Genomic DNA, 10,224 nt, shown 5'->3' with positions numbered 1-10,224 from the left:
TAGAAAGGAGACAAGGAGAGGATGCTATTTTAGATGGTTAAGGTGTAGATGATTCTGGCTTCCTTTTAGAAAGGAGACAAGGAGAGGATGCTATTTTAGATGGTTAAGGTGTAGCCCCTGGACCCTACAGTCCTTCCACGGGGTGATAAGGAGTTTCTCCTTTTCTCTCAAATTGCTACAGCGAATAACCTCACCGAGGGACGCGGTTTCTCTCTCTTCCTCTCCTCGTGATGACTTCACACACTGATGCTCTCTCTCCCTCTCTCCTTCTATCCTTCTCCCTCACATACAAACACACACATAGAAACATACATCATGTTTTCAGAGATGCATAATATCTCCAAAAAGAAGGCGTCTGGTTTCCCCCCCCCCCCCCCCCCCCAAAAAAAAAAATAACAAATTAGCATTTAGCTGTTTTTATTCCATGCAGAAGAAGAGTTTGAGTAATTTTTTTGACCCGAAAATGTTGGTTTGTTCTATGTACTGTTAGAGGAATAGTTTAAACATCCCTTTAATGTAGAGCCGCTATATAGACCAAAACATCCCTTTAATGTAGAGCCGCTATATAGACCAAAACATCCCTTTAATGTGTTGAAAGACTTATTTAAATACAAGTTGACATGAAGGGGGGTGAAGAGGAGGGGAGGGGGAGAGGGGGGGGGGAGCAGGCAAAAAGCTAGTTTTCAGAGGCAACATGTTATATGTTAAAGTATGTTAAAGTATGGTTAAATGCATGTAGATACATTGTGTGTGTGTGTGTGTGTGTGTGTGTGTGTGTGTGTGTGTATGTGTGTGTGTGTGTGTGCATGTCGCACGTCTATGTTGTGTGGGTATGGTTTCATTGAGTGTGTGTGTGTGTGTGTGTGTGTATGTGTGTGTGTGTGTGCATGTCGCACGTCTATGTTGTGTGGGTATGGTATCACTGAGTGTGTGTGTGTGTGTGTGTGTGTGTGTGTGTATGTGTGTGTGTGTGTGCATCTCGCACGTCTATGTTGTGTGGGTATGGTATCACTGAGTGTGTGTGAGTGTGTGTGTGTGTGTGTTTCACTACATTGTGTGTGTGAGAGAGGGAAGATCCTGATATACATAATGAATGAAGTAACTGGTGCTCAGCACGGTAGAGTAATGGCCTTAATGAATGGATGACAGTGTTGGAACACTGCCAGTCTAAACCACATAAACCACATATCTGTACAGTCTAGGTAACTAACTAACCACTAACTTTCCCAAAATCCCCAGGTTTTTTTCAGGAATCCCGATTATAAAAGATTCCTCGGAATAGGTAGGAAATCCGTAATCCTTCAACCAGGATTTCTGAAAAACCTTGGAATTTTGGGAACATTCCCAGAATTTAGCTTCCCTAGTCTCAGCAAGAGTAGAGCAGAAAGACAGAAAAAGTGTCATTTTTTCATTAGAAAAAGCTGGAATACGTTGGCACTGATACTCGTATGGACCTCGTATTCCCAGGGATTCTGGCTCATATCTGGGAAAAAACGTCACATTGTTTTTGCCTCCCAAATCTTTGTGTTTTCAAAAATACCTGATGTTTTTTTTTCAATCAGTTATCTTTTCCTAAATCCTCGTCTTTGCCAAAGAATCCGATTGGTTGTTACTGAAAATATATTGTCCGTGATTGGTTAGATTCTGATAATCCTCGTTGTACGGTTGGTTAATATCTCGATGCTACTTGTCAATAATGCCATATGATGATTGGTGGATTAGGTTTAAATCACATTTGATTGATGAGCATGAAATCCATTCAAATTCCTTTTTACAACGACAGCTCGTTGGTCCTATCGTTTGATTGGTTAACCCTTCATGGCGTCCCATCATCGGGTTCGCCACATTAGTCAGATTCAGATCTGTCCGATCATAAGTGTTCAAATCAAATTGCATTGGTCACATACACCTCAGCGAGTGTTCCCATTGGTCCTGAGGCGTGTATGGCGTCAGGCCCAGTTCCTCCATCACTCTCCCATCTCCCCACAGCTCCCCTGTTGGTGGGAGGTTAGACATGCATCTGATTAACTTTAAAGAGTATTAAAAAAAAAGAGAGAAGAAAGAAGTTAACACTTGACACTGATCTCAGTTCAGTATTGTGTTGCTTCCTGTAATACTTCAGGTTAGGATTCAGGGAAGAGTAAACTGATCCTAGATCTGTTTTTTGAGAGAAACTTCTACACAGATTAGATGAAGTCAGTCAGAACTGCTCTCTCTCTCTCCCAAAGGAGATCCATGGATCCATCTCCCTCCTCACCATCCACATAAATATGATGTTTTTACCATCCAAAAGTTCAGATTCGATTAAATCGTAGTTTTCTTTGGGGGATGGGGGATGGGGGGGTGTTCAGTTAATTCACACCATTCATCTTTTTTATTTACACCTTATAGTCATTTCTTCTTGGAGTTTAAGGTCCCAGTGTCCTTTTTTTGTGGTTTTGTAGTTGTGTGGTGTCTTGTCTCCAAAACAAACCCAAACCCACTGAGCGGTCCTCTCTTCTTAAGGTGTTGTTATTATTGTTATTATTGTTATTATTCACAGCTGGTCAAAGTTCTCAACAAAAGAACTACAACAGAAATGGACCATTTCATTCCAATGTCTAGAAGTGGGCTGTTCCATTTCATCAGAACAAACAGGGATGGAATGTTCCATTCCATCAGCAAAAGGGTGCAGCAGCAGTGGACTGATCCATCCATCCTGCTCTTACAGGTAGACCTCTCTACGGGAGAGCGTGAGGCACGACGTGGTCTTGTAGTCCCCGGTCCTAGTTAATGGTATAACTTCCGGAGGGTTGACCCTGCCCTGACCCCCCCTATCCTCCTCGTGATGGCGTCTCCCGAACCCGGCGGAGCTGAACGTGTCGTACGACGCTGACGTCATCTTCCGGTTGAGTAGGTTCCGGTTGTGGTCGCCCATGTTCCGGTTCATCCTGTCTCTGCCCACCAGGCTGCCGAGAGGATCCCCATTGGCTAACGGTAACCTCTGACCTCCTCCGCCGACTCCCACGCTGACTACGCCCGGTTCGGAACTCCCGGCGCTGCCGGCGCTCTCGCTGTCACTATCTTCCTCATCATCGTCGTCATGGTTATTGTTGTTGTCGTTGCCAGGGGAGGCGAAGGTGGACAGGCGGGGCGGCTCGCTGACGTGGCGCTGGCGCTGGTGTTGCCGAGGCGACGGGCGGACAGCGGCGGGCATCCAACAAGTGTCGGAGTGTCCAAACTCATCACACTCCCTAGTGCACTTCCCTGTCAGGGCTACGTCTGGGAGCTGTCTGGCATCTGGAGAAAGAGAAGGATGGAGGGAGGGAGGGAATGTGAGAGGGAGGGGAGAGGGAGGGAGGGAGGAGAGAGGGAGGGGAGAGGGAGGGAGGAGAGAGGGAGGGAGGAGAGAGCGAGGGCGTGTGAGAGGGAGGGAGGAGAAAGAGAGAGGAGAGGGAGGGAGGGAGGAGAGAGGGAGGGAGGAGAGAGGGAGGGGAGAGGGAGGGGGGGAGTGTGAGAGGGAGGGAGGAGAGAGCGAGGGAGGAGAGAGGGAGGGAGGAGAGAGGGAGGGAGTGTGAGAGAGAGGGAGGAGAGAGCGAGGGAGGAGAGAGGGAGGGAGGAGAGAGGGAGGGAGGAGAGAGCGAGGGAGGAGAGAGGGAGGGAGGAGAGAGCGAGGGAGGAGAGAGGGAGGGAGGAGAGAGCGAGGGAGGAGAGAGCGAGGGAGGAGAGAGCGAGGGAGGAGAGAGGGAGGGAGGAGAGAGGGAGGGAGGAGAGAGGGAGGGAGTGTGAGAGGGGAGAGGGAGGGAGGAGAGAGCGAGGGAGGGAGGAGAGAGGGAGGGAGTGTGAGAGGGGAGAGGGAGGGAGGAGAGAGCGAGGGAGGGAGGAGAGAGGGAGGGAGTGTGAGAGGGAGGGAGGAGAGAGGGAGGGAGGAGAGAGCGAGGGAGGAGAGAGCGAGGGAGTGTGAGAGGGAGGGAGGAGAGAGGGAGGGAGGAGAGAGCGAGGGAGGAGAGAGCGAGGGAGGAGAGAGCGAGGGAGGAGAGAGCGAGGGAGGAGAGAGGGAGGGAGGAGAGAGGGAGGGAGTGTGAGAGGGGAGAGGGAGGGAGGAGAGAGCGAGAGAGGGAGGGAGTGTGAGAGGGGAGAGGGAGGGAGGAGAGAGCGAGGGAGGGAGGAGAGAGGGAGGGAGTGTGAGAGGGAGGGAGGAGAGAGGGAGGGAGGAGAGAGCGAGGGAGGAGAGAGCGAGGGAGTGTGAGAGGGAGGGAGGAGAGAGGGAGGGAGGAGAGAGCGAGGGAGGAGAGAGCGAGGGAGGAGAGAGGGGAGAAAGATATATTGTTAGAATATAATACAGACTCAATCAAACACATTTTAGCTGCCTGGCATCTACAGTTAAGTGGAGGGAGAGAGAGAGAAAGTATATAAATATGGTATTTAAAAAACATGGGAAATATATTGGCAAACAGACAAACAGACAGACAGAGATACTTACATACTAGATATATAAAAGGAGAGAGAGACACAGAGAGACAGAGACACAGAGACAGAGACACAGAGAGAGAGGGGCAGAGAGACAGACAAACAGACTTACATACTAGATATATAAAAGGAGAGAGAGACACAGAGAGACAGAGACACAGAGAGAGAGGGGCAGAGAGAGAGGGGCAGAGAGACAGACAAACAGACTTACATACTAGATATATAAAAGGAGAGAGAGACACAGAGAGACAGAGACACAGAGAGACAGAGACACAGAGAGAGAGGGGCAGAGAGACAGACAGACAAACAGACTTACATACTAGATATATAAAAGGAGAGAGAGACACAGAGAGACAGAGACACAGAGAGAGAGGGGCAGAGAGACAGACAGACAAACAGACAGACAGAGATACTTACATACTAGATATATAAAAGGAGACAGAGACACAGAGAGAGAGAGACACAGAGACAGAGACACAGAGAGACAGAGACACAGAGAGAGAGGGGCAGAGAGACAGACAGACAAACAGACAGACAGAGATACTTACATACTAGATATATAAAAGGAGACAGAGACACAGAGAGAGAGGGGCAGAGAGACAGACAAACAGACTTACATACTAGATATATAAACGAGTGCATAGTGTATATTACTGAATAGAAAAATACTGACTGCATTCAAGGGATTCAAAGCTTTTCCTAAAATATAATAACACGTTCCAACAGCCCCAAAAGGTCAAAGGTTCAAATGTCAAAGGTCAATCTGTTAAGGACTGATGTCATATGTGAGAGGATTATGCCAACAGCAGACAGGTGTCTCTAAATCATTATTTAAAGGGATCTCTACATGTCACATGTGAGAGGATTATGCCTACAGGAAATGGATGCATCTAGACTTATTGAAAGGGATCTCTAGATATGTGAAGTGCATAGAGGGACACATTTAAAATGAGTAGGTGAGACTAATCACTGTAAAGGACATATTTTGGGTTGCTGAGTGGCTGGTGGTGTTTGCAGAGCTCTCTGTAAAGGAGGCTACAGAGCATCATCTAAACAAACACACGTAGGCGTGGTCATTACAGACTTCTCTAACAATGTGTCCAAGTCCAGCCGTATCGGGACTCACAACAGACAATGCAAAACACAGCCAGAGAGAGAGAGAGAGAGATAGAGAAAGAGACATGTGCATTGGAGCATTCTTGCTTTCAAATGAGAAAAACAACCAACGTGAAAAGAACGATGGATGACTCTGTCAAGGCCTCAGAGAGGAAGAGAGAGAAATAAATAAAGATATAGACAGAACAAAAAAAAAAAATATATATATATATGGGGGGCCGCACAGCCCTCCATGTGCTCGCCAGAGGTAGCCTGACTGCCATTAGGTACCGAGATGAGATGCTCAGACCCCTTGTGAGACCATATGCTGGTGTGGCCCTGGGTTCCTCCTAATGCAAGACAATGCTAGACCTCATGTGGCTGGAGAGTGTCAGCAGTTCCTGCAAGAGGAAGGCATTGATGCTATGGACTGGCCCGCCCGTTCCCCAGACCTGAATCCAATTGAGCACATCTGGGACATCATGTCTCGCTCCATCCACCACAGACTGTCCAGGAGTTGGCGGTGTTTGAGGGTGTTGAGGGTGTTAACAGTGTTTACAGTGTTTGAGGGTGTTGAGGGTGTTAACAGTGTTTACAGTGTTTGAGGGTGTTGAGGGAGTTTACAGTGTTTGAGGGTGTTGAGGGTGTTTGATGGTGTTTACGGTGGATGTGGGTGTTTGAGGTTGTTTGAGGGTGTTTACGATGTTAACGGTATTTGAGGTTGTTTACGGTGTTTACGGTGGTTGTGGGTTTTACGGTGTTTGAGGGTGTTGAGGGTGTTTGAGGGTGTTGAGGGTGTTTACAGTGTTTGAGGGTGTTTCAGGGTGTTTACAGTGTTTGAGGGTGTTTAGGATGTTTGTGGTGTTGAGGGTGTTGAGGGTGTTTGAGGGTCTTTAAGGGTGTTGAGGGTGTTTAGGGTGTTTGAGGGTGTTTACGGTTGTTTAAGGTGTTCACGGTGTTGTTGTTTGAGGGTGTTGAGGGTGTTGTTGTTTGAGGGTCTTTGAGGGTGTTGAGGGTGTTTAGGGTGTTTGAGGGTGTTTACGGTTGTTTAGGGTGTTTACGGTGTTGAGGGTGTTGTTGTTTGAGGGTGTTGAGGGTGTTTATGGTGTTGAGGGTGTTTATGGTGTTGAGGGTGTTTACGGTGTTGAGGGTGTTGTTGTTTGAGGGTGTTGAGGGTGTTTATGGTGTTGAGGGTGTTTATGGTGTTGAGGGTGTTTATGGTGTTGAGGGTGTTTAGGATGTTTGAGGGTGTTTAGGGTGTTGAGGGTGTTGTTGTTTGAGGGTGTTGAGGGTGTTTAGGGTGTTTAGGGTGTTGAGGGTGTTGAGGGTGTTTAGGGTGTTGAGGGTGTTGAGGGTGTTGAGGGTGTTTAGGGTGTTGAGGGTGTTGAGGGTGTTTAGGGTGTTGTTGTTTGAGGGTGTTTAGGGTGTTTAGGGTGTTGAGGGTGTTAGGGTGTTGAGGGTGTTTAGGGTGTTGAGGATGTTGAGGGTGTTTAGGGTGTTTAGGGTGTTTAGGGTGTTGTTGTTTGAGGGTGTTGAGGGTGTTTAGGGTGTTGAGGGTGTTTAGGGTGTTGAGGATGTTGAGGGTGTTTAGGGTGTTTAGGGTGTTTAGGGTGTTGTTGTTTGAGGGTGTTGAGGGTGTTTAGGGTGTTTAGGGTGTTTAGGGTGTTGTTGTTTGAGGGTGTTTAGGGTGTTTAGGGTGTTGTTGTTTGAGGGTGTTGAGGGTGTTGAGGGTGTTTAGGGTGTTTAGGGTGTTGAGGGTGTTTAGGGTGTTGAGGGTGTTTAGGGTGTTGAGGGTGTTTAGGGTGTTTAGGGTGTTGTTGTTTGAGGGTGTTGAGGGTGTTGTTGTTTGAGGGTGTTGAGGGTGTTGTTGTTTGAGGGTGTTGAGGGTGTTGAGGGTGTTTAGGGTGTTTAGGGTGTTGAGGGTGTTTAGGGTGTTTAGGGTGTTGAGGGTGTTTAGGGTGTTGAGGGTGTTGAGGGTGTTTAGGGTGTTGAGGGTGTTTAGGGTATTGAGGGTGTTTAGGGTGTTTAGGGTGTTTAGGGTGTTGAGGGTGTTTAGGGTGTTTAGGGTGTTGAGGGTGTTGAGGGTGTTTAGGGTGTTGAGGGTGTTGAGGGTGTTGAGGGTGTTTAGGGTGTTGAGGGTGTTTAGGGTGTTTAGGGTGTTTAGGGTGTTGAGGGTGTTTAGGGTGTTTAGGGTGTTGAGGGTGTTGAGGGTGTTGAGGGTGTTGAGGGTGTTGAGGGTGTTGAGGGTGTTGAGGGTGTTTAGGGTGTTTAGGGTGTTTAGGGTGTTGAGGGTGTTTAGGGTGTTTAGGGTGTTTAGGGTGTATTGAATAAGTTTGTTTTTCTCTTTGATGTCTTTGTAGTATATTGACATGTATGTTGGTTGTGTTGTTGTTCTGAAAATGTGTGGTGTTTTATAGCATGAGTGTGTTGTTCTATAGTGTGTGTGTCGTTCTATAGTGTGTGTGTGGTGTTCTATAGTGTGTGTGGTGTTCTATAGTGTGTGTGTGGTGTTCTATAGTGTGTGTGTGGTGTTCTATAGTGTGTGTGTGGTGTTCTATAGTGTGTGTGTGGTGTTCTCTAGTGTGTGTGTGGTGTTCTATAGTGTTTGTGTCGTTCTATAGTGTGTGTGTGGTGTTCTATAGGTATCTCTGTGTATGAGTGTTTTTGTGTGTGTGTCTCAGGTGTGTGTTCCCTCACCGTTCTCCACATGTTCCTCCTCTCCTACACTTCCCTCAGGTGTGGTCCTCTCGTACCCCTCCTCGGGGAGAGACAGCGCCCCCACTCGGGGTCCAGATGAACCCTTACTGCTGGGGGTCTCAGAGTCCTCTGCAGCGCTGTCATAGCAACCGTCCTGAGGCCCAGGGACCACGGAGAACGTCACCCTCCGCAGGGTCGCCTGGACGGAGGAAGAGAGGGGGAAGAGAGAGGGAGGGGGAGGTAGAGAGGTCTGTTAGAATGGGAGTATAGATCAGGGATTAGGTCATTAAAACATCAGACTAGAGAAAATACAACAGTCACTTCAACTGGTTACTGAGAAAAGAGGAGAGAGAGCGAGAGAAAGAGAGAGAAAGAGAGAGGAATAGAGAGAGAGAGAAACAGAGAGAGGAAGAGAGAGAGAGAAAGAGAGAGGGATAGAGAGAGAGTGAGAAACAGAGAGAGGAAGAGAGAGAGAGAGAAAGAGAGAGAAAGAGAGAGGGATAGAGAGAGAGAGAGAAAGAGAGAGGGATAGAGAGAGAGAGAAACAGAGAGAGGAAGCGAGAGAGAGAAAGAGAGAGAAAGAGAGAGGGATAGAGAGAGAGCGAGAAAGAGAGAGGGATAGAGAGAGAGAGAAACAGAGAGAGGAAGAGAGAGAGAGAGAAAGAGAGAGAAAGAGAGAGGGATAGAGAGAGAGAGAAAGAGAGAGGGATAGAGAGAGAGAGAAACAGAGAGAGGAAGAGAGAGAGAGAGAAAGAGAGAGAAAGAGAGAGGGATAGAGAGAGAGAGAAAGAGAGAGGGATAGAGAGAGAGAAACAGAGAGAGGAAAAGAGAGAGAGAGAGAAACAGAGGGAGTGTAGGATAAATACCACACTTTGAACTGACAACAAGACACACACACACACGCACACGCACACACACACACACACACACACACACACACACACACACACACACACACACACACACACACACACACACACACTCTCTCCAAAGGAGTTCTTCCTCGAGAAGATTGCCTCTAATTCCACAGAGTGAGAATAGAACCATAGAAACCCTGAAGGTGTCATTCTGGAACAGGAAACCTATTTCTACATGACCCTCTATCTCTGCTCACACTCTGCTCTGTGGAAAATTACTACCGGACAAATTAGCTGCCCATTAAATTCCCTCTTCAATTTTTACAACCCGAGAGATAGCAGGGAGAAGAAACGAGAGAGAGAGAATAAAAGAAAGAGAGAGAAAGCGAGAGAACTAAAGTAATGCTAACAGATTATAGATCGGTAAAAACTCAGGAAACTCAGAAAGATGATGGACAAGACGGATGAATTACATCCGTTCCCAGATGATCACTGCAGGAAACATTCAGTCCAATCAACATGAGAGAGGGAAGGAGATGAGACCTCCCTCCCTCCCTGTCTTCCTTGTTCCCTCCCTGCCTCCCTCTCTCCCTCCCTCCCTGCCTAAATCCCTGGCAGCCTGACACCCTCCCTCCCTGCCTCCCCCCTTCCTCCATCCCTCCCTCCCTGCCTCCATCCCTCCCTGCCTCCCTCCCTCCCTCCTTCCCTGCCTCCCTCCCTCCCTTCATCTTCCCTGCCTCCCACCCTCCCTGCCTCCCTCCCTCCCTCCCTCCCCATTTCTCTCCCTGTGTTACTACTAAACATATCAGTCCATGTGTTACTACTAACATATCAGTCCATGTTACTACTAACATATCAGTCCATGTGTTACTACTAACATATCAGTCCATGTGTTACTACTAACATATCAGTCCATGTGTTACTACTAACATATCAGTCCATGTTACTACTAACATATCAGTACATGTGTTACTAACATATCAGTCCATGTTACTACTAACATATCAGTCCATGTTACTACTAACATATCAGTCCATGTGTTACTACTAACATATCAGTCCATGTGTTACTACTAACATATCAGTCCATGTTACTACTAACATATCAGTCCATGTTACTACTAACA

At 47.5% G+C, this 10,224-nt stretch overlaps 1 protein-coding gene across 1 annotated transcript in view; it reads right to left on the bottom strand.

Moving 5' to 3' along the window:
- Nucleotides 1–738: 738 nt before the first annotated feature.
- pcdh7a (protocadherin 7a) overlaps nucleotides 739–10,224 on the bottom strand; it is an 83,234-nt gene continuing 73,748 nt past the window's right edge. The window contains exons 5-6 of the mRNA XM_090209978.1: nucleotides 8,242–8,440; nucleotides 739–3,279 (exon numbers count right to left, since the gene is read on the bottom strand). Coding sequence (XP_090066104.1) covers nucleotides 2,705–3,279; nucleotides 8,242–8,440 — 774 coding nt within the window. The 3' untranslated portion in view covers nucleotides 739–2,704. The remainder of the gene's footprint in view (nucleotides 3,280–8,241; nucleotides 8,441–10,224) is intronic.

This window comes from Oncorhynchus mykiss, chromosome 19, assembly GCF_057628025.1.
Source record: "Oncorhynchus mykiss isolate SJ-2025 chromosome 19, ASM5762802v1, whole genome shotgun sequence".
Classification (NCBI taxonomy): Eukaryota; Metazoa; Chordata; class Actinopteri; order Salmoniformes; family Salmonidae; genus Oncorhynchus; species Oncorhynchus mykiss.
Note: the sequence above shows the minus strand (reverse complement) of the source record. Positions and strands in the feature narration are given on the sequence as shown.